The sequence below is a fragment of the Chrysoperla carnea genome, chromosome 4, assembly GCF_905475395.1.
Source record: "Chrysoperla carnea chromosome 4, inChrCarn1.1, whole genome shotgun sequence".
Lineage (NCBI taxonomy): Eukaryota > Metazoa > Arthropoda > Insecta > Neuroptera > Chrysopidae > Chrysoperla > Chrysoperla carnea.
This window is the reverse complement of record NC_058340.1, coordinates 25,875,764-25,900,584: the sequence shown is the minus strand read 5'-3', so window position 1 is coordinate 25,900,584 and position 24,821 is coordinate 25,875,764. Positions and strand designations below refer to the sequence as shown.

General features: G+C 28.9%; 1 protein-coding gene across 2 annotated transcripts in view; it reads left to right on the top strand.

The window, feature by feature from the left end:
* The window catches only part of LOC123297252 (beta-TrCP), a 49,427-nt gene extending 28,179 nt beyond the window's left edge, over window positions 1–21,248 (top strand). Inside the window, exons 2-9 of one of the 2 annotated variants that reach the window (XM_044878842.1) lie at window positions 15,957–16,179; window positions 16,460–16,646; window positions 17,511–17,775; window positions 18,049–18,240; window positions 19,144–19,406; window positions 19,729–19,918; window positions 20,199–20,391; window positions 20,990–21,248. In XM_044878842.1, coding sequence (XP_044734777.1) covers window positions 15,957–16,179; window positions 16,460–16,646; window positions 17,511–17,775; window positions 18,049–18,240; window positions 19,144–19,406; window positions 19,729–19,918; window positions 20,199–20,391; window positions 20,990–21,000 — 1,524 coding nt within the window. In that variant the 3' untranslated portion in view covers window positions 21,001–21,248. Of the gene's footprint in view, window positions 1–15,956; window positions 16,180–16,459; window positions 16,647–17,510; window positions 17,776–18,048; window positions 18,241–19,143; window positions 19,407–19,728; window positions 19,919–20,195; window positions 20,392–20,989 lie in introns of both variants that reach the window. The other variant, XM_044878841.1, reaches the window with a different exon arrangement.
* The last annotated feature ends 3,573 nt before the right edge of the window (window positions 21,249–24,821 follow it).

The following is a 24,821-nucleotide window of genomic DNA, read 5'->3' as shown; positions in this document are numbered from 1 at the left end:
AACACTGTATAAATATCTTGGAATATATCATTCAAACACGTTTTCAGCACATCTTACCAATTTAAAAATCATTTTAAAACTTTTTTTTACAGTAAAATTTCGGAATTTTAAAAAAGTTTTAACCAATTTTTTACTACGTACTTTGAAATGTTATATTCCAAAATTTAGAGGGGTATTTCCTTGGAATTTTTTTCCCCCGACTCGATTATAATAACTTCTATTTAAATTTTTAGAAACCTCTGTGTATTATTCATAATACATAAATATAGCCTGAAGCCCTGAATCTGTTCTGAACTAAATCCAGTATTCAATATTCATGTAAAATAGATATTCCATTAATTAAAACGCAATATATCTTCCGCAATATCATTTTTTTTGTGTTGATTAAGGACGTTCATACGTCAACGATATTAGTATAGAACTAAAGTAGAAAACATAATGATAATACAAAAGTTTAAATGATTTTGAATGATTTAAGAAAAACAAAATTTACTGACAGTTTAATTTCGTTGAATTTTAAGTTTAAAAAGTGGCAAAAACTAAGGATATAAAATCAAAAGTAACTTCGAAAACTATACTGAAAAAGATCTCGGCTATTTCTGGATTCGGTTAAAAAATTTTTGAAAACCATTAAGCTAACGATTAGTTGTATGTTTCCCTACAGTATTGTAAAAAAAGTTTTGGTTTATTGCACTGTACATACATATAAACCAAATACATGCTTTGTAGTTAAGTAATGAGTTATTTTTTGCTTTGCAATACCACGCCACTACAAAAATATATAATATATTGTGTGCAATTTGATAATATATTTATCTCTCTTCAATCATTAATACTATAATTGTCTCTGTTCATCAAATGAATTTCTTCGAGGATCTTCGATGAACTTATAATTAAATAAAAATTTTGTTTTTATATCATCAACAACCTTATATTTTTATGGTATAATTATAAACTACAAGATTGTCTAAATATTTTAGATAGTTTTTTGTCACACTCTCTAGATTTTTTGACATTGAAAAGGATAACCTATATGATTCATCATTTTTTCAGTCAACTTTGAACGATAAAATAATAATAAAAAGCCCGATGACCTAGGAACTTTTTTTGATCTTTGGAAACTTTGTTACAAAAAATCTATTTATAAAGTTTTATTGAAATTCCTAATATTATTCATTATTCAATCCATGCATATCCTTAAGGTAGTTTTGATCATGCTGATAAAAAGTTCTAATGGAATCAACCCTCAAAACCCTTCCATTCCGAGCTATGGTTTCATGTAGTCATAATCGTATCTCGGAAGGGAAGGGTCTTTGAGGGTTGATTCCATTAGAACTTTTTATCAGTATAATCAAGACTACCTTAATCCATAGTTTTCAAAAAATTTTAACCGAAACCAAAAATCAATGTATTATGTGCGGGGTCCTTTTTGGAATTTCACAAAATTTTTCAATTTTCTCTTAATTTAAAATTATTTAAAATTTGCATTAAATATTTCCCTATGAACACACAAGGGAAAACACGATGGCAACTGAGTGTCCTTAATAGACATTAATTTTTGTATCATGATAAAGTTTACAGATGATTCGCATTGTTTATTGCATTATTCACATAAACATATAAAAAAACGAAACATTTCCGTACATAAATAATATGACATGTTTTTAAAATAGAAAAAAATTATAAAAAAATTTTTTTTTTAAATATTTGTTTCATCTCTAAAACCACAAAATATAAAAAATTTAATGCAGTATAAAATTTATCCAATTATATTATACGTATTTAGATAACAAAATTAATGTAGGCGGTCGAGAGTACATTCAATTATTGTTACTTTTTATTTTTAAATAAACTTGTCAAGTGTGTGAAATTATCGTTTGAATTGTGATTCTAATAGTTCAGTAATTTTAGTAAGAAAAATGAAAAATTAGCGATACTTTAAAACAAACAAAAAAAACCTTTAATTAAAATATGAAGAGCAATTTTAAACTTTTTAAATTAATTTATACTTAATTTAAATCTAAAATTGCCTTTGCGCTCATACTACCTTAACTGAAGTTCTTTTCGCCAGAAAAAACTAAAATAAATTGTTCAATACATTTAGACAACTTTTGGCAGACTAACTAAATGCTCAATTAGGCTGATAGTACCAATTTCTATTTTGGATGAGTTTCATATCGACTTAAGGATGTATGATGTATTAAGATTCATATCGACATAAGGATGTATGGTAGTGGGGGCACAAATTTAAAAATAGATATTTTCAATTTTGATGATAAATTTATATTATTACTTGACAATATAAGACGAAAAGTAAGAATAAAATTTTTCGATACCTGGCTTAATTTTCAAAATATCGAAAATTGAAAATTTTGTTTAATTATTTAGCTTTCCATATTTCGAAAACCAAGACACATATCGAAAAATTTTATTCTTATTTTTCGTCTACATTCATGAAATTATAGCAAAATTCATCATCAAAGTTGAAAATAAGATAAAAATAATTTCAACCCTTAATCTACCCTGCTCTTACATCCCTTATATGGACGGAGACACTTAGTTTTTTTCTTTTCTAATTCATTGCTAATATGTTTACTTTCTATTAAAAAGTTTTTTTTCAATTTGTTTTCATTCATTCCAAATGAAAATTATCAAAAACTTCCAAAATATGTCGTTTTTTGAGATTCCTCCATAAGAACCAATGTATTTTATATCGATTTTTAATGACTTTTGTCTTAAAAATTTGCACGGTTACCTAAGCTGAAATTTTAACCACATATTCTTTGAGTAAAAGACTACCTACAAACAAATTTTGAGCCTTTAAATCAAACATTGTTGTCATGCTCATACTTCCTTAAATAAACTTGTCAAGTGTGTGAAATTATCGTTTGAATGGTGATTCTAATAGTTTAGTAATTTTAGTAAGAAAAACGAAAAATTATCGATACTTTAAAAAAAAAACCTTTAAGTAAAATATGAAGAGCAATTTTAAACTTTTTAAATTAATTTACACTTAAGAAATAATACGACAGAAATATTTTTTTTTTGCTAAAAGTTACGAAAATCTAGGTTATCTTCCTATGCGATATATATTTTGTAAGAAATCGCATAAAATCTTCGTAGTAAGGGATTCTGTACGATATCTACGAATTGCCCGAATTGCTTTTATTGCCAATTTTTTTTGGGTCAAAATTAGTTTATATACCGAATTTATCAAATTCCTACATAAAAAATTGCAAAAATCCCAATCGAGAAAAAATTTTGCCTCTAATTTGGATAAAATTGAGTACATAGGATAATTTTGATTCTGAAATATCGCCCATAGTTCCTAAGGAAGTGCGTTCTCGAATCGACTTCTGAGGAATTATTTATCTTATATAGCTAACTAAATGAATTAAATTTGCATGTCTTTTGGATTCTAATTACTTTAAAAATTCCTTAAAACACGATCATTTGACTGTTGGACGTACATTTAACGTGATATTTAGTGTAGAATTTAATTTCTGAAAAAATTATAAAGAATTGTACTGAAAAACGAGAGTAATTGTTTATATCTGATCGATTTCAGAAAATTTCTTAGACCAAAGTCTCTGTCGCGAAAACACATTTGAAAGTTGTGTCTCTCTATCTCCTTTGATATTGGGCGTAAAAATTAATCAAACATATTTTCAAAAACTGAACCCTAAATAAAATATTCTAATGCATTTTACAAAACCTAATTGAAAAATAATATTAATAAATTCATGAATATTTAAAAAAAAATTGTCCTTCATAATTTTCATAAAATTTATTTGAGGAGGTGTATTATTTTAAATCAATAATAATAATTATTTGTACTAATTACTCATTTTGAAAGTACAAATTAAATTATCATCAACACTGAAACTACTTGATGGAATATATTGTCGATCATTTATGGTAGGGATTGATACAGGGTGTCAACGTGCCAGATTTAATAATTTTAAAAAATAACACATAATTGACTGATTTAATTGTTAAAATACCATATATAGACAGTGTTGATTAGTTTTTTAATCAACATAGCCACTCTTAGATAGCTACGCATACATACAAGTTATACAAACATAACTGATATGCCCATATAATACATACTATGCCATTAGCGCCGTCACGAATAAACTGTGATGTTTATAAAAAAAAATGGTTTAAACAAAAGTTGTTTATTTTTTTATAAAGAACATTTTTTATTTTTATACTTTTCTTCTATCTTTAACGGTTTACAAGGTGGGTCCTTCGGACCCAAGACCCAATTGACCTACGTTGCTTATTTACGAACTCGATCTCACTTTTTACGATTGGAGCAAGCTATAAAAATTTCAGCTGGCTATAAAAATTTCATGCTATAAAAACGTAAACTTTAACAGCTTAAATCTAAAAATTTTACACTGTAAAAAGTTTTAAAAAATTTACGTGTTTATAAGGGGCATTAATGAGAATGCATATACAGAATTTAAAGATTATCCTAAGAAAACGTGATTTTTTGGGAACGTCTTTAACAAAAGCAAAAGACAAAAACGCCATGATGGGAAAATATGACCCCGGGTAAATCCTTTTCGTTGAACATTTTTCGATATTAATCGATAATGTTAAGCTCTCCATCAAAATTCTATCCAATGGGGACACCCATTATTTTATTACTTCTGGTATGCGCGCATGTAGGATTTAAGTATCTCTCTCTCTCTTTTTCAATTGAAATGTAATCATAAAATAATTGCACAATAAATTATAAATTGGTTTATCATCAACATATAGCATCCTCTGTGTTGATTTTTAGAAAGTGAATTTATTAATTTGAAAAGAGAAAAAAATGAATTAATTTAAAAGCGTGGTTTAAGTTCATAATAATAATTTTTATTTTATTGTTAAGGGTCATGTAACGGGTGATTTGTTGCCGATTGTGGGTTGAAATATTATTATTTTGATTTGTTTATAATTACAAATTTCTTTATAATTACTTTCAGATAGTAGTACACTATTCTTTTCTTACGAGTCTTGCTTTTTCTTTAACAGAAAAATAAATTAATTTTTAATTCAGTCCTGTGTATGCTATAAAAATTTGATCTCGATATCTCTTATCGTTTTTGAATTATGGTGATGGCGGACGGATTTTATAAACATCTATACCAAAACTTTGATTGTGGCATCAATATTTTTAAGCGTTACAAACTCTGGAATAAACTGCTACATATATAGGGTATTCTGTGACTTGATAGATATAGCTTAAGAGCGTATTCTTTGGACAATCCTAAGTCAAAAGTGCCTTATATATTTTTGTCGAAAACCCAATAGTTAAGGAGTTATGGGCACTTTGGAATTTAACCAATAAAGTAAAAATATTGTTGCGTAAATTAGTTTGTTTTATTAATTAAACGTTTTTTTTCGTACACTACTAGAGGAACTATTTTCAACCATGTTAAGAATAGCTTCTTTGTCGGAGAGTTCTTGCTGTACTGTACGTTCTGCATTAGCTTTAGGAAATTTAAGACCACCTGTTTATTAGGAATTCTTCGATCAGGAAATCGCCTTTGGAGACATAATAGTGCATGTAACTCCTTAAATATTGGGTTTTGGACAAAAGTATATAAGGCACTTTCGACTTAAAATTATCCAAAGAATACGCTCTTAAGCTATGTTCACCGAGTCACGAGCCACCTTGTATAGAGTATAAAAATTGTGAAAAGCAAATTAATTTTTTTTCAAAATCGTTTATCAATCAACCATTCTTTTGAAGATTTTTGTATAATATTGCAGCTTATATCATGTTTACATCACAACAATCTTAATCTCGACTATAATATTTTACTTTATTTACTTAATAAATCATATGATTAAAGGAAATTCTCACGATTGTAAATTCTGATATTTTACAACAACAAACATGGCAATAAAAACTAGTAAATATTAGATGAACGTTAGCATTGAGAGACTATCGCAATATAAATTATATTCAACAAATCAGGTTCAAGGTACCTGCCTATTCAAAAAAAAAAACATTTACTCGATCCAAGGATAACATATAGAATATATAGATATTTCAGTAGTAGCTGACTCATTTCTTTAAAACAATTTTTTTTTGTTCAAAAGTTTTGTTTCTTATCACATTCAAAAGTCAAAATTTATTAATACCTAAAAAAATTTTATAACCAAGATAGCGTTCAATAATTTATAAAAATTGTGCAACTACTGAGTCATTTAATTGAGGCGGGGATACATCTAAAATTATGTTTAATCATGTATTATGGCTCAGCAAAATTATTTACACTATGGGGAAAACCTTATAACTTTTCACAAATAACATTTCAACGCCATCTGCTTCGAAAAAAACAATTCATTATGTTGAAACCATATTTTTTTATTAATTACAGATTTCCCTTAAAGACATTCCCAAAAAAATAAATTAATGAAAATATTTGAGATTATCGTTTCAAATTTTGAAGCTGAATCCTGTTAGAACCTTGGATAAATTAGACGAAAAAAATTAGTTATTTCATCACTTTAAATGAATTTTATGGAAAAACTCGGATGTCGCTTGCTATAATTTTCTTTATAGGAAAATATTTGTCAATGAATATTAGCTCAAATTAATCTTAGGAAAATTTGCCTTGTTAAAAAAAAAAACATACCTTTCAAAACACTACAATATAAATAGGATTAATTATATGTTAAAAACGTTCTACGTATCATTAGTCAAAAGTGATGCATCATCAATCGTATCCTGCTACTATTATTGCTCGACTTTTCGCTAATCCTAGCTTTATGACACCGACTCCAAAAATAACAATAATTTTAACTACATTATATTATCGTTATTTTTTTACTTTTTAGTGCATATTAATTTGTTTTGGAAAAGTTTTTCTTTGAAGTCGGTTTTCTTTTTGTTAAAAGTTTTTTTTAACCGGCTTCAAACAAAAAAGAAGGAGGTTCTCAATTCGACTGTATTTTTTTTAATGTTTGTTACCTCAAAACTTTTGACTGAGTGGTCCGATTTTGATGATTCTTTATCTATTTGAAAGCTCGTGCTTCCCGTGGGTTCTTCAGCTTCAATTTGGTCCAGTTTTGACAATGGTATCCATGTGAAAAACATATAAGTCTTAAATTTGCATTAAGTATGTGTGCGAAAAATGGACGAATAACTCAGTATCACGCCAACCGATTTCGATGATTCTTTTTTTTTTTTAAATAAAAAAAAACTTTTAACAAAAAAAACCGACTAAAAAAACAAATTAATATGCACTAAAAAGTAAAAAATAACGAAAATACAATGTAGATACCATTATTGTTATTTTTGGAGTCGGTGTCAGCCAAGTTTAATGTAATAAACTGTTCTGTCACAGTTGTTTCCTTGGCTGACACCGACTCCAAAAATAACAATAATGGTAACTACATTATATTTTCGTTATTTTTTACTTTTTAGTGCATATTAATTTGTTTTTTAATTTTTTGCAGTCGGTTTTCTTTTTGTTAAATTTTTTTTTTATTAGTATAAACAAAAATATATGTTTAAAAATTGAATTATTTGCCGCATTAATAATCTTCAATGAAAATATGTATTTTAATCAGTGAATTATTATTTACACACATCGCCAGAGTCTCCAAGGTAATCCACTGTGTGGTTTCTATTCATTTTTTGTGCTGTTTAATTTCCTATTCAATCAGCAAATTAACAATTGTTTTTATTTTTTCCTATCTATGAATCATAATTTTTAATTTATAAAAGTTATGTTTTAAAGTACCGCGCTTTTATGACATGACCCATGGCGCTTATTTTTCCGTATAAGGAAATTTCTTGCTTGTGAACTTCCACAAGTTTTATGTAGCATTCTTTCAATTTTTTTTAAACATTTTGATTAATTATTGGAAACTGGTTTGTTTTAATTAGAACTAATACGATATTGATTGCATTTTAATTCCAATATTACGGCAATTAGTTGCGTGTAGAACAGAGCTAGTATGAGAGACAAATTTAACAATTTTATTTTAAGAGAAACATTAATAGACTAATCACTCCTCGTTAACTTCGCTTCAAAATATCATCCTTAAAAACAAATACGACCACATAATACCCTTCATCTTCTTCTTCATCATGACTTAGCTACCCTCTCCCCTTACAGCACTCGTTTTAACTCTGTCTTTGATAATAAGGCTGCAGTCAATCTGGTTTCGGCAGTCTATGGCTTTTGAACTCATTTCGCTCGCAATGCAGCCTTACACTGGAGAAACTGGACACCAAAGTTTTTTCCTAATTTGTGCCCTCACGGGAAAACAGTTATGCTTACAAAAAAAAATGTTTCAAATTAAAGTTATTAATTTTTTTTTATAAGGCACATTTTTAACATTTTTACTTTTTTTTCTATCTCTAACGGTTTACAAAATGGATTCAAGACCCAATTGACCAATGTTGCTCATTTACGAACTCAAATTCACTTTTTACGTCTTGAGCACGCCATAAAAATTTCAGCTTGATATCAATTTTCGTTTTTAAGTTATCGTGTCCACGATCAAACGGAAATGAAGTAATTTGTCTATTTTATGAACACCTATACCAAAAATTTGTTCGTATCATCAATATTTTTAAGCGTTGCAAACTTGGGACTAAAATTAGTATACCCTGATATATATTTCATATATATATATACAGGGTATAAAAATTAAAAATCAAATTTATAAGTTATAACAACTTTATATTTGTTAAAATAACTGCATGCTACTACTTTGTTGCTGATTTATACAAAACTAATTACACAAAATAACAATTAAGAAGCAACAGATGATGTCTTTATTGTTAAATAAATTTTAAATCTTATTTTCATACACTGCGTTGAACAATATCATTGTGATTGATCCACTTTCTTTCTAAATCAAAAATTCACAGGTAGTAAATATAAATAGATGAATTTCACAACAGATGACCGACCGTCACCGTCAACATCGTCAATTTCCAGTAGTCAATGAATGAGAGTATTTGCATTATAATAAAAAAATAATTATTCTTTTTTAGAAATCACCACAGTTGGTATCGTTTTTGTTTGATTTTATTAAGTACGCTGCTCTATTTTTATAAAAACAATTGAATTTGAACTATATTTCTGAATTGTTCGATAAACAGTTTGTTAAGTGGATGATAACGAATTTGATTGTTTGTATTTTTATTAAAAATGAAATCATCCATCAAGTGATATTGTTTTAAAAATATACGACGATCGGTAAAATGGACCGATTCAGAATATTTAAATGACTTGGAGATTCGTATTGAAAAATTCTGATGAAATACTAATATATAACACGGTTAATTGTTTAAACGACACTGTATATACTAAAAACTATTGAGTTAACTAAAAAATTAGAATTCCTTTTATCCTTTAGTCCGCCCGTTTTACAATCTTTTAGTACAAGAAATTCTTCTGGCATAGAAAGTAATATTTACTACAAAATTTAATTAGTTTAGATTTTTACAATTTCCAAAACTGGAAATAGACTTCTTTGTCTCTTTTTTTCCTACATGTACAAACTGGATTTCTCTCTCTGCCTTCCTAACGTGATGTTATTTAACGTTCTTATTTTACTCATAATCTAGATTACCTAGGAGAACGGTTGCGTTATATAGAAGACGTAATTTAGCGAAGAATTTACAAATAGTGATGAGCAAAATTAGTCTTGATTTTGCCAATTTTTCAAGATCAAGACCAATATAGTATCACTTCGATAAGACCAATACCAAGACCCTATTAATATGAATCAAGATCAAGACAAACGCCCAACTGTAAAACCGAGACCTAACTCTGCAAGACCAAGACTTATTTGGCCCAAGTCAAGACTTTTACCAAACTTATTGTTGAAAATAATTAATGAATCCTCTAGAGAATTTTTCAATGTGCTAAATATATGTAGATAATTATTGATTAAATTGTTAATGGTTATTAAAAGCAAGACTCCCAAAAATTCTGATATAATACAATAAGACTCAATCGAGACTTCAAAACATGGTTGATGAAAGATTAAAAACAAGACTCGATTGATCAAGACGAAGACTGAGTTTATATTTTGTAAGACCAAGACTTAACTCTACAAGAGCAAGACATATTTTTGCAAGTCCTAGACTAAAACTAATAATGCAAGACCAATACCAAGATACAATCTCCAAGACCAAGATAATTATGATCTTGGTGTCGCTTATTACTATTAGCAAGCTTTATGAGATTTTAATATTATCTATTCTTGTTTAGACAGACTAAAGCCGCTATATAACGCCTCAGGTCCCTTAAGAAATCATAGCAGTGGTAAGGTCAAAAAACTCTCCCAAAATCTTCAAAAAGTTCGCGAATAGGATACTAAGACTTTCCTACAAAGACATAGATTTTCAAAACAAGTGTTTAAACAATTAACTATGTCAAATTTTTTGTATTTTATTGCATTATTAATATTAATATTTTTATAAAAAGTTCCCATGCTACATCGTTTATTTTTAACTCTCTAAAAAGGGTAATTGATTAAAATTTTGAATAAAGGCGCCATATGAGAATATGATTATTTGTAATTTAAAATGACAAATTTATTTTTATTAATAAACAAACTATAAAATAAATTGTACATATAAAATATACAAAAAAGATTAATGGATAATACTCATGAACATAAAATTGTCATTGTAAACACAAAACATTGTATATTTTAAACAGGTTTATTCATTAATCATAATGCTTTAAAAAAGTGGGTATATTCCTCTCTCTTTGACTAAAATTTACACCTGCTACCATCACTAATTTCAAACATATGTGAGGATATAATCATGTGTTGGTAATAATGGTTCTTTGTTAACTTTATATTTTCCACAAGGTGTAAATTTACTGAAAAAATACTTACTTTTAAACATTCCCCGTTGTTCCAATATAATAATAATGGTCAGGTAAATTTTAGAACGAATCGAATTTGTTTTTTTTTTAACTAATAAGTTTATTAAATATGTATATTTTTACCTAATACTTGAATGAATTTATTTGAGAGCGAGAGTACTTTTCTTTTGGAAATTTGAATTTTTTAATTGGGTTTTCGTCATTAGCCGGTACGATAAGCTTTAAAATGAGGGGTAAATAATGGAATTTGATAAAGGAATAAGGAAGATCTTGCGGACAACTCAAAAACAAAATATAGCGCTGCCTATTCAAAATTTCAAAAAAAAAATCGGATATTACCTCTTTTTTTTGGTCTTCGTACAAATACGAAGAATTATTTATGCAATTTTTCTTTTTTTATTCTTGGCAAATCTATTCATATAAAATACTTTGTTCTTAATGACTGACTGACGGATCAACGCAATCTAAACCGAAGATCGTAGAGACCGGAAACTTGGAGGGTGTGTTCCTTGTATGACGTAGGCATTCTTTAAGAAAAGATTTTCCAAAATTTCTTGTATAAGGAGGTGAATAACGGGGGAAATTTCGTATGAAAATCGGTCATTTTTGAATACACTACTTAACCAACTTAAAAAATTCTTTCACTTATAGAATGCTACAGTATCAGCAAGTAACATGGGTTGTATTTAATTTTCAAAAAAATTAGGATTCTGCACCAAAAAATTAAAACTTATTAAATGGTGAACAAAAGCGGAGATAAGTGAGGGTAATCAAGGGAAGGTGGTAGTAATGCGGTAGTCTTTGTTTTTAAAGTTGAAATTGCTCAGCGATGCAGACAAGTAACTGCTAGTTATTTATATTATCACAGTCTTTAATTAGATAATATTATTATAAAAAAATTAATATAAATAACTTTTTAGAAAATCATATTTTTTTTACATGCAACTACCATAGATTGTTTTGAAAAAGATCAAAAACTGGATATTATGCTTCGGAAACCGCAAAAAAACTGCATAGTAGGCAGCCCTAAGCAAATAGTACCTATCTTTTTATAGTCCAGATAGAAATGGTCCTAGATCCGATCCTTGTGTAACTCTTTAAGTAAAGTTTAAATTTAATGTCTACGGTTTATGTGAAAGGGTAAAATGGAAATTTTATGTAAAAACATATTCCTTAAATCGCGTTTTACTCTTTCCCTGAAAAATACGCCAAGTTTTGGCATCTTTTTTTTTAAAGAATTGCATATTTTTGATTTGTAATTGATTGATGATTTTTTTTCCTTAATTTCATTTTCGATAACTTTTATGATTTTGGAAAACTAAAAAAAATATCTCTAATTACAAGTTATATTTATGGTCAGAAAAATTTCGAAATCAAAGAAATGAAAACCATGATTCAGGGAAAAACCGTCGATGTAAAATATGTATTAAATTAAAAACAAGAAAATTTCTCAATACTTAAAACAAGAAATTTTCGGTTTCTGAATGTAAATTTTGATCATGAATTCCAATTTTTCTGCTTCTGAATCGTCGATTTACCCCTTCGCTAGAAACTATGAAAGGCATAAGCCAACTATAATAAACCAATGAGATTGCATGTGATACTAAAATCTAACAAGAAATAGTGATTATAAATTTTATGATAATTTCTTCCTTAAATTTTAAGCGCAATAAAACTTTAATGATAATGATGGCTACTAAGAATAATATATTATTAAAGAATATTTTAAAATTGACGTGTCTCATGTCTTTTTATCACTGAATGTTTGTGTTAAGTTCAATGCACCGATCATTCATATAATCATCAAATGGCAGTATTAATTGTCTGACAATTTTAAAATAATGTTTAATAATTCATATAAAAAAAATTTATTTTGAATCACATAAGGTAAAGGAAAGGCCAATGAAATATTAATAATTTTAAGTAGTTCCTTGTTTCTTTAAAAGAACTTCTCTTTATTAATTATAAAATAATTAATTTTAGATCGATTTTCAATGTCATCAGTAAAAAGTGAAGTAAAACTTTACAAGTTCTTTTTTTTTTTTCGTTTATCGAGAATGTTTCATAAAAACCACTAGTTGAAGCTACTTGCAAATTAACAACTCCCTATCTTTAATAGTTTTAAAGAAAATGGACGCCTAATTGTTGTCAATTTGCTCCCTCACGGGTAAACAGTGATGTTTACGAAAAAATATTTCAATCAAAAGTTGTTAATTTTTTTATATTTAATCGTTTGTTCTGTCTCTAACGATTTACAAGTTGGGTCCGTAACTCAATTGATCTATGTTAGTCATTTACGAACTCAAAATCTCTTTTTACGTCCTGAGCACGCTTTAAAAATTTCAACTTGATATCTTTTTTCGTTTTTGAGTTATCATGATCACGGGCAGGCGGACTACCGGAAACGAATTAGGTGATTTTATGAACACCTATATCAAAATTTTGTTCGTATTGTCTATATTTCTATGCGTTACAAACTTGGAACTAAAATTAGTATACCTTGATTAACAGGTTTCTTTAAATGGTCTAGTAATTCCACATAGCACTGCTGTTTTTTTTAAATGTAAGTCTGTTTATGATTGCTATATTGAATATTTGACGTCATTAGTGATCAACTTAATTTCAACAAATGAAAATGTCTAACTTCAAAACGGTTAAACAAATTCATTTTTAATTATAAATAATTTTCATCCCCTAAAAATTTTAAAAACACTTGAAGTGTAAAAACAAATCAAGTAACGTTGAAAATGACATTTACATATAAAATATTTTCAAAAACATAAAGCATCGTATACTCTAAATTGTATTGATTCTGTTTTTTACCCATAAAACAATGTCATCACGTCATATTAAATATTATGACGCCATATGAATTCATGTAATTAATAATGAGCAAAGAGTATATTTATTATAACATATACGAGTACTTTATGTATGATGATCAAACATGATTAATTACGGTTACTCAAACAGGAAAACGAGTATCATATAGAACGCGCGACTGAACAGGTACTACACACAGAATGATATTACAATACCCTCTAGTCAGTTAACTATCTATACTTATACTGAAACTTCATAAAATGTTGAAGGTAGAAAAATTACAATTGTCATTTTTTTTAGAAGAATACAATTTTCCATTAACCCTGGCCCGAAAAATTCTTCGGGACCTACAAAATCACATATGGATTAATTATTTAAGGATGTACGAATACCATAGTCGGATAAAGGAATACCTAAAATAGCCACTTAAGCAAAATTTCATATCTTGAAAACCACCGGCTTAGAATACGCGATTTAAGTCAATCAGAAATTCGAAATCTTCTTCATTACAAAAATAAAAAATCACTAAGGCTATTTTTAGATCACTTTACAGGCGATTAAATTAGTTCCACTTAGAATATTTTACAAACTCCCTGTATATTGTTACCAAATTATGTTATAGTTAGTTGGTAATAACATGGTTGTTTTATACTCTACTTATAAAATTAAATTTATTTTATAATTAGTAAATTGTATTAAAAATTATGAATTTTAACTAGAACTATTCTTTTTTTAAATATTACTAAATCTGTATCTGTTTTGTTGCTTACTGCACCATATTTTATATAAGATCCTCAATATTAACACCAATCGAAAAATCGGGGAGTACTTACAAAATTTCGTTGATTTTATCGATACTTGATTTGTGAAATATCTATAAAAACAAAAATCCGGTTTCTTATTTAATCTATTGTATTATAGTATGTACTACCAAAAACCTAACATAAAATTCTTCAGTTAATATATCAATCACTACTTTAATTGTAAGTAATAAAATCATTTCTCGGATCTATTTTGGCAATTTCTTAAAAAATATTGATCTAACAATTTTGTGTAACAAATGGACAAGGTATTCGATTTTCCCTACAAAATGTAATAACTGGGACAGTCATTATTTTTAAATTTTTTTCGATAGTTCAAGCAAAAGCAAAAATCACAAGAATTTTGATACTAATTACAATAAAATTAGCATGAAGTTAAATTGAAAGTTATTATTAAAAACAGCTAGGCTAAAAATAATCTATACAAAAAACCACCCGCATAAAGAATACATTGAAAAACGGAAACAATATATTTAAAAAAAATTACATTTGATTAAAAATCTATGTAACATGGTTAAAGGAAGTGTGGATTTTTTTTATTAATGAAAAATAGAAACTATTATAAAGCACGCAATTAAAGGCGGAAATAATAAAGTTAACCAACAAAGTATAATAAATAATAAAATCTTGAGCGATTATTACTAGTTTAAATCCTAATTTCTGTTTGTAATAATAATATATCGGGATCAATAATAATCAATTTACTTGTTTTTTCTTTCTAATGAATTATACGGTATTTCACTATTACTTGTTTTATAAAACTGTATATCAGTATAAATACCTTTTTTATATTCAATAAAACAGTAAAACCTCTTTTATACATAATAATTATTGCATTATTTATTATCAAAACAATCAATGATTCAGTTACAATTTAAAAACAAAAATAAAAATACCACGATTAATAAGAATAATTTATAAATATCATAATTAGATATAGTTCAAATAATAAAACATAGATAGACGTACGTCAGTACGTGTTAGCTTGACAACACTGTACTCGAAATCAACTACCAGGCTTTGGTCGCGTAATAGTCAGAACATTTTTAATTAAATATTTAATTTCGAGATATTACGGGATGGACGAACGGTTAAAAAGTATTTTTTACTTTGATTTTTTACTAAATCCTTTTAACCCTTTTTGAAAGTCTTCTATTTCTACTAATTACGACATTCTAACTACAACATCAAAAACTTAGCGTTTTACTTTAAAAAGGTATCGAACTTAGGATTAATATTATGGACACAAGATCCTGGCCTGTTACAAAATAAATGTCACAATTCAATATAACTGAGCTAAAATTCCCTCAAAACACTTTTCCGACATACAACAGAATGAAATGGCGAAAATATAATTGAAAATTAAAATAATTCCTAATTTTATTCATATGGTTATTAATTTAATAATGCAATTATTAATAATAAATTTTTTTTGTTACAGTATCCAATGACAATTTTATATGATCCCGCACGGAAGAAAGAACCGTCGGCTACGTATAATGCTGAAAAAGAAACATGTTTGAAATACTTCGACAAATGGAGCGAGACAGATCAAGTGGAATTTGTCGAGCATCTTCTCGAAAGAATGTGCCATTATCAACATGGCCACATCAATTCGTACCTCAAACCTATGCTTCAAAGAAATTTTATTTCTTTGTTACCAAGTAAGTACTTTTAAAAAATTTAACACATAATTAAGATCAAGAAAAAATTTTTTCTAGCTCTAAAAAGCAGTTCTAATTACACTCGCCTTTTTCGAAAGTTAAAATACCAATTATGGCGTAATCTCATAATTTTTATCCTTTGAAACCGTTTATATATAAGTTTATAAACTTTGTCCCTTCAATTGCATTTTCTGCTTAGTCGCCTTCTACTCTGGTTCGATATAGCTTGAAAATGCTTTTAGATCACGCGACATTAAATTTTGTTTCTTATTACTTCCAGAGTTAGGGTTGGACCATGTTGCAGAAAGTATTCTCTCATATTTGGATGCAGACTCACTATGCGCTTCAGAAATGGTGTGTCGTGAATGGCATCGTGTGATATCAGAGGGTATGTTATGGAAAAAACTTATTGAACGTAAAGTTCGAACGGATATGTTGTGGAGAGGTTTAGCAGAACGAAGAGGCTGGTATGTAAATTAAGTTTATAAACTAAAGAAAACTATTTCGAAAGATTTGAAAATAATTTCTATTTATCTCAATATTATTAGCAAATTGCATGCATGTTCTTTTTTAAAATGTCGAAAACATAACCGTTTTAATTAAAATTTTAGCACTTCGAAAGCTTTAGTATCGTAAAAGTAGGTTAGGTTAGGTTAGAGTGGTTGTCCTGGGGTGGGACACACTTAGACCATAGGGTCCGTTGTGATACCGTAAATGGGTTGGCCCATCTCCGGACACTACTCTATGAACCATTTGGATCTGTTTAAGAACAGCAAGAGGGCTTTGACGTCGACTGACTTTAGGTGGGAGAGGTCGTCAAAGAGAGGCTGGCTCAAGTTAGTCCATCTCCTCATGACAAGAGCTGGGCAGTGACAGAGAAGATGTGACATTGTCTCCTCCTCGTCACCACTGTGACAGTTCCTATCGTAAAAGTAACTTGACATGTTTTCTATCATTTTCTGTTTAACGATAATCCCATAGGGTTGCCACCTATTTCGGGAGTTTCCAGAAATCGTTTAGTTTTTCCCGATTCTCTTGATAAATGATAGTTCAACGATAAAGCCACTGCGATTGACCTTGCTTTCAACCCAACTTGCTTTCGCGTCAAGTGCGAATCAATAATTTTATAGATTCATAGGTCATAAAAATATATTCCAATATTAGTATATAAAAAAGACAAATTTTTGTAATGCTCATAGATTGAAAGTGTTCGCCAAACTTGAAATAGATACTGCTTGAAATTATTTTCAAAACTTCGAAAGTTCAATAATAGATTTTCACAAAATATAAAGAATACATAAAAAAAATTTAAAATGTTGTTTGTCTTCTAGGATATTATATTTATTTAAACCGAAGCCAGGTGAAACACATCGTAGTCATTCCTTCTACAGAACATTATATCCTAGAATAATACAAGATATAGAAAGTATAGAAAATAATTGGAGAATGGGTCGACATAATTTACAAAGAATAAATTGTCGTTCAGAAAATAGTAAAGGAGTTTATTGTTTGCAATATGATGATACGAAAATTGTATCCGGTCTTAGAGATAATACAATCAAAATTTGGGATCGTCATACTTTGCAGTGTACAAAAGTAAGTCTATTTTCAAAAAAAAAAAAGCATTTTAAAAATAATTGGATCGTTAAAAATTTCATAAAAATTCAAAGATTTTTTTTTTCATTAGTAAATTTTGGAACGAATTTTTAAGTCTGGTTCACTTGATAATCCTGAGCAATTCGTTCTGGAATTTTCTTACTGCCCCCATCTCCCCAAACATTTGTTTCTATTTTTGCAACCTAATAATACATGGAAGTTAAGCCCAACTTAATTAAAATAGAAATAAATTAATGGTGAATTGTTTTTCAGGTATTAACCGGACACACCGGTTCAGTTTTATGTTTACAATACGATGATAAAGTAATTATAAGTGGTTCCAGTGATTCCACAGTACGTGTATGGGAGGTACATAGTGGAGAAATGGTTAACACTTTAATTCATCATTGTGAGGCTGTGTTACATTTACGTTTTAATAATGGGATGATGGTTACGTGTTCCAAGGTAAATTTATATAAAGAACTTCGTAGAATCCTTAAGGGAGATTGCTTTCGTCCAAATTTTATAAAAAGTATTACATACCAATCAATAGTAGGGGAGTCCAAGAGGGGATTTGTGTAGTAACTCGAGCGCGTCAGATTAAGATATGAGGGATTCTTTGGACCTTCTTTAGTACATCCACCAAGTATTAGCGCTTAGCATGGGGGGACGCTCATAGGGCAGATGATCAGAATTGTAAAAACGTAATTGCGATAGGTGAATTAACTCGAGCGCGTCAGATTAAGATATGGTGGGTTAATTACATGCCAAAAAATGTACATTTCAATAATCTGATGATTTAAGTGAGACGCAAGGAAATGGGAGGCTTGCAAAGTTTCGTTACCCGTAGTAACTCAAGCGCGATCAAAATTTTATCAGATTATGTAAATTTTTATTGTTTAGCATGTAATTAACCTACCATATCTAAATCTGGCGCGCTCGAGTTAATTCTCTTATCGCAATTTCGTTTTTATTAATCTGATCGTCGGCCCCACGCGCGTCCCCCCATATTTAGGGATAATATTTTGTGGAAGTACCATGGAAGGTCCAAAAAATTCCCCATATCTTAATTTGACGCGCTCGAGTTACTACACTAATTCCCTCTTGGGCTCCCCTACTTACCACAAAGGTAACAATAGGCCAAGATATCAAAAGTTTTTTTAAAAATTTGTCTTGTCTTGTGCCTTTGATTAGATTCTTTGATAGATTTTTAACTTTGGCCGAAAGTAAGTCGTTTGGCTGTTACAATCTCAATACGAAAGTAAGATTCCTTTCTTTATAAGGTACATTGTTTGATTCAATTTGTCGTATCCCATTAGACTGTGGTAAGGAATACATTTAGATTTTAATTAAATAAATCATTTTTAGGATCGTTCAATTGCTGTTTGGGACATGACATCAAAAACCGAAATCACATTAAGGCGTGTTCTGGTTGGTCATAGAGCTGCCGTTAATGTTGTAGATTTCGATGAAAAATATATTGTATCAGCGTCTGGTGATCGAACAATTAAAGTGTGGAATACATCGACATGTGAATTTGTACGCACATTAAATGGCCATAAACGTGGTATAGCTTGTTTGCAATACAGAGATAGACTGGTTGTCAGCGGTAGTTCTGACAATACTATTCGGTAAATATTGAAACCTTTTACATTATTTTTTATAGGCTCACAACTGAAAAAATTCTATCAAAATAATAGCCTGCCTTTAAACGGAAAAAATATCTTTCTGTAGGCATTTTCAAATTAAACTAGTAATTTTCGTTTAAGCATCAATAATTATTTTGTCTCCTTCAAATTAGTCCTCCTCTGGCAAAATATTTGTTTAATCGATTTCTCTTTATAAAACTTGCATTTTAGTACATACAAACTGTCAAATAAAACCCCAAACTAAGACTTCTTGGTATGAGAGCGTGATCTATTTTCCTTGATAACTAATTACTTTTTTTTACAGTTTATGGGATATTGAATGTGGAGCATGTTTACGAGTTTTAGAAGGGCATGAAGAATTAGTTAGATGTATTCGATTTGATAGTAAACGAATTGTTAGTGGAGCCTACGATGGTAAAATTAAAGTATGGGATTTAATAGCGGCATTAGATCCTAGAGCCCCATCAAGCACATTATGTTTAAGAACATTGGTGGTAAGGAGAATTTGTGTTTAATACTTGTATTTAATTCTTAAAGTAAAACTTTTTTATGAAAGTACCTTTTTCAAATTTTATTATCATGTTAAAAAAATTTGTAGACAAACATATAACTACTAAAGAAGTTTTACTTATGTTTTACCCCATGATCTCATTTTTTCGCTTTGTTTTTTTTTTTTTTAATTGCAAAAATAAATTCAAGTAATTTTTTAAAGCCCATATATAATTTAAACAAAACAAGGGCCATTGAATGAGTCTTTTTCATTGCTACCAGGAGCATACCGGACGTGTATTCAGACTACAATTCGATGAATTTCAAATAGTGAGCAGTTCACACGACGACACCATCTTAATATGGGATTTCTTAAATTGTTCACCAAGCGAAGCATCTGGTACACCTGTACCTGGTTCAACATCAAATCCTTCAGGAACACCTGCGTCAATACCATTGCCTACACGATCACCGTCACGTAAGTTAAAAGAAACCATATTTAAAATTAATTGAATAATAAATTTTGGTAAAATTTCAAATTTTCCCCTTTTATCTATTTTTGTAATATGAAAATATTATAGTTTATATTTCGGTTACAATGTCATCATAAATCTTCGCCATGCTGAGTGATGACCAGAACTGTAACACCAAAGGTTACATTGGAGCACATATCCGCATCTACTCAGATATTCAGGGCAGTTAAGACGTTATGATTTCAACCCAGGATTGTCTTATGAGCTGATCTGGATACCGGGTCGCTCTAGCGTTAAAGGAAGTGAATCAGCGGATTCGGATAGGTCATTCCTGAAACTCACTAGAGTACAGTTGATTAGGGTGTTGGGATTCTTGACAGGACACTATCGATTGAACTACCACCTTCATAACATGGTGATCTCTGATGATCCCACTTGTACAGCCTGTATGGAGGGCGATTAAACCTCCATACATGTTATTTGCACTTGCAGAAACCTGAATTTGTAATATGCCAATATAAGGTCAAATTTGAAATTTTATTTTCATAATCCTCATAGTTCTCATAAATTATTTTAATACTAATTTTTATGTTAATTTTCTAGCGTTTGAGTGACGGACTAACACAAAAATGTTATGTAAATGTAATTTTGCCACAAATTGCGAACTAAAATTGAAACGTCGCATCGTTCTTCTGACAGTAGCGCTATGTAATCGAAATGGAATTACTGCTGGTCATAATCATGCTATGTTATGATAAGGAGGCATTGATTACGGTACTTGCTGGCTCTACACACAACCAACAACAGTGCTGTTAATTTATATTTAAGCAATGTTAAAAAAAATAATATTTAGTGAAAAAAATATATTGTGGACACAATTTTTAATATTCAAAGTGAAACTACAAAATGATAAAAAATATTATTAAAATGGATTTAAATGTGAATAAAAAAAAAGAATATAAATAATTATTATTGTGCTTTAGCGAATGTTAAGTTATTTAAACAAATTTCATCCTATGGATGAATTTATTTTATGAATTATTACTTATTAAAATTTAATTCTGTCCATTATAAAAAAAAAAGCAAAAACAAAAAATATAAATAATTCGTTTTGTTTTTATTTTGTATATAATGTCGTTCGAAACTACTGTAGATTTAATTTATAATCAAACACAGTCCTAAATTTCAAGTCTCCTGTTCAAAGTATAGGATGTTTCATATAGACTTAAGGAAAATAAATTTCAAGGGACATTTCATGTGATTTTATTTAGAATAATGTCTCTACGCAGCCGATCTGAAGAATTAAATTCTACTTGTATCGAAGACTTAAACTGGCATCTTGAATAAAAATACTTAATAGAAAACTGACTTTATAGTCAATATCTGTCTCTTTCACTCTTTCGATCAAGATTGAAAGGCAGAAATTGGCTTCGAACATGGTAAAAATACAGCCAGCTCAGTCTAATGATTAGTCTTTACTAAGTATATCGAGGGAATAAAGAATGTGTTTCATGAATGTACACTAGTCAACCAAAAACGTAGTTAGGCAAAACGTAAGTGCTGCAATGGTTTCACTAATTTCATTTGTTTAAATTAATAAACGGCTAATCTGCTCAGTCCACATCAAATTAGTACACAATCTGGGACTGAGCAACCGGCTAAAACCCACGGATATGCACTTAGCGTTAAATAAGCAAACGCTAAATGCCCATCCCTGGTCATGCGGCCTGAATGAATTTTTTTCTATTTCAACAAAACGTTTTATCTAAAGACGTTTATGTTTATCAGCGTTTTAAATGTTTTCAAATGAAGCAAAATATTTTGTTTAATTAGTGTACATTGAAGCGTCAATGAAGAATATTTGATCTATTAAAAATCGATATTCGTAAAAACTTTTTCATGAATTATCTTTAAAATCCTTCCTTAGATTGTTTATATAAAACATTCTATATTTTTCATTAAAAATAGTAATTGTATAATATGAAAGGATATTTATGTAAAATGATAGAGAATTTGTGTATATCAAGGATAAATTGTTTAATTTACTTTTTTTTTAAATTAAAATTTTCATTTTTATATCCCTTCTCCCCGTTAAAAAAATCATTTGTGTGATATACATATAATAAATATAATCGTAGAATTTTAATAAGTTATGTAGAATTTTTACAATTGTCATTAAGGTGGTAGCTTTTCATATGCAAAAACAAGTAGCCCTCAAAAGTATTTGACATAGTTGAATTTGTAATTTTATGAAAAATTGCTTTAAAGTAGTGTTTTTTAATATTTAATTCGGAAAATGAGACTCATTCACTCGTCTGTTTAGCTTCATGGTTTCTTGTTTCAGAATAAACCGTGCTATACTTTATGTGTAAACGATAATAATATCACATAAGAAGGGTACCAATAATGGGTCCCTAACACACCTAGACCAAGGGGTGTTTTGTGCCCTCCATGAGGATAACCTGTTACTCGAAGGACGAAACGTCTCCGGGTAAGAGATGTTATTTTAAGCAGATGAAGCTATAGAATTTTGCCGAGACCAGATGTCACGCAGAAAGTCCATAACTTCTCCGCCGGGATTTCTCCCAGGATTGATGGACCTTAGGTTTCGAACCCAAACTTTCTAACCCTGACTCTCTGCAAGTTTATGCAAGTGCAATTAATATGTTTGGGGTCCCAGTAATTAAGATGGGCTTCTATGAGAAAGGCAGGCTCAGATGAAAAGGGCGTTTGAGACGACTCTTCTCATGCCAATGAGTCCGCTGCTTAAATCCCATATGTAAACTATAGTTTTAGAAACCTTGAAGGTCAGTTTTGTTAGTTAAGGCAGTCGCATTGCTCGCTTTGACTATGAGCAACTAGTATAATGTGGAGCAATCGTATGACTTTAAATGATTACTCCAGTAAGCGATCTTATATTGAACTGACATATGCCGGAATGACGACGGAGCCAGGTTTTTACATATCGCGTGGGATTTTTTAGATTTCAAATGAACGACACCAACTTACGTTAAATTATATTGAGCTCCCAAAAAGAGAAATACGGCGAAATTCTGTAAATACGAATAAGCGTATTTCTAACTAGATCATAGAAATTTAAAATTCTTTTTACGATGAAGCGCTTTGCAAATACACTCGCATTACTAGGAGGGAAAAGGCTTTTTTAATTAACAATTTTTTTCATAGTACGTGAATGGGTCCAAAAAAAATTTTTAGTTCACCGTATTATATTTAGATAATGTATAATTTTTTAGTAAGATGTACAATTGAGAAATTTTCTAATGCTTGAAACAAAACAAAAAAAATAGAAGCAGGACTTTTTTCAAGTTACAATATTTATCAATTTAAAAAAATCGACTAAAAAAGAAAATTGAACAATTATAAAATAAAAAGTAATTTTTAAAATATAACAACTAAAATTTTTTAAGTTTTATACTACTAAAACGATAATTATTAAATAAATGAATTTAGTCTGAAAATTTTAGCATAATGATTAATATTGGATAAAAATATTTATGTGTGATATATTTTAAAAATTGTGCTAAAAAAACTGAATTATTTGGAAACAAAAAATTGATTACTTTTCATTCCAACTTTTTCAACATATTTATAAAATTGTGATTCATGAAAAATGTTTTGAACTTTAACAACAATGAAAAAATAAATAATTCTATCATTTTAACATAAATTGTTTTGTTTTGTTTTTTTTTTTTTTTTTTTTTTGTTAACTACTCGAATATTCTTATTTTACAAAAGCAGTTATATTTAGGATAAATCTTTCGAAGTTGTTATTATTTTTTAATTAATCGCATTAGTTTTTTGATAGTTATTGATAATCTCAATCTTAATTTTTTGTAAACGTTAAACAAAATCTGTAATGACTGATAAAAAAAATTTTAGTCAAGAATTTTACAATTTTCCGTGAACAGGACCGTTTTTTATAAGATAAAGTTTCATAAAGTTTCTTTCAAAATATAGATCTTTGATTAGTCTCCTCTATCTACTGAAAATAGCTATTTTCATATTTTTCGAGTTCGAAAATTTGTTCTAATAGCTATTTAAATTAATCATAAAGGACATAAAACTGAAACGGAAGTTGATAAATGGAGTACAGGTTAGTCTCTTTCATCTAGAATTTATATCATTTGATCCGCACTAAACTTTGATGGGCATCACCTCCAGGCCTGTGCTCAGGAATCATCCAAGAGGAGAGGGGTGGTTTCAAACTTTTAACGTGTTAAAAAATTATGCCAAAATGTGACATTCACTCACTATTTTTCAATAAGTTATCTCTGCGAAGTCATAAATATATTCTTAAGCCATTTGTGTACACTTTTCATTTCAGTTTGAAAAAAAAAAAACGTTGTAGATTTGACGTCAAAATTTTATGTCCTATTCTTACTTCGAATAATAATATTGTACAAAACATTTTTTA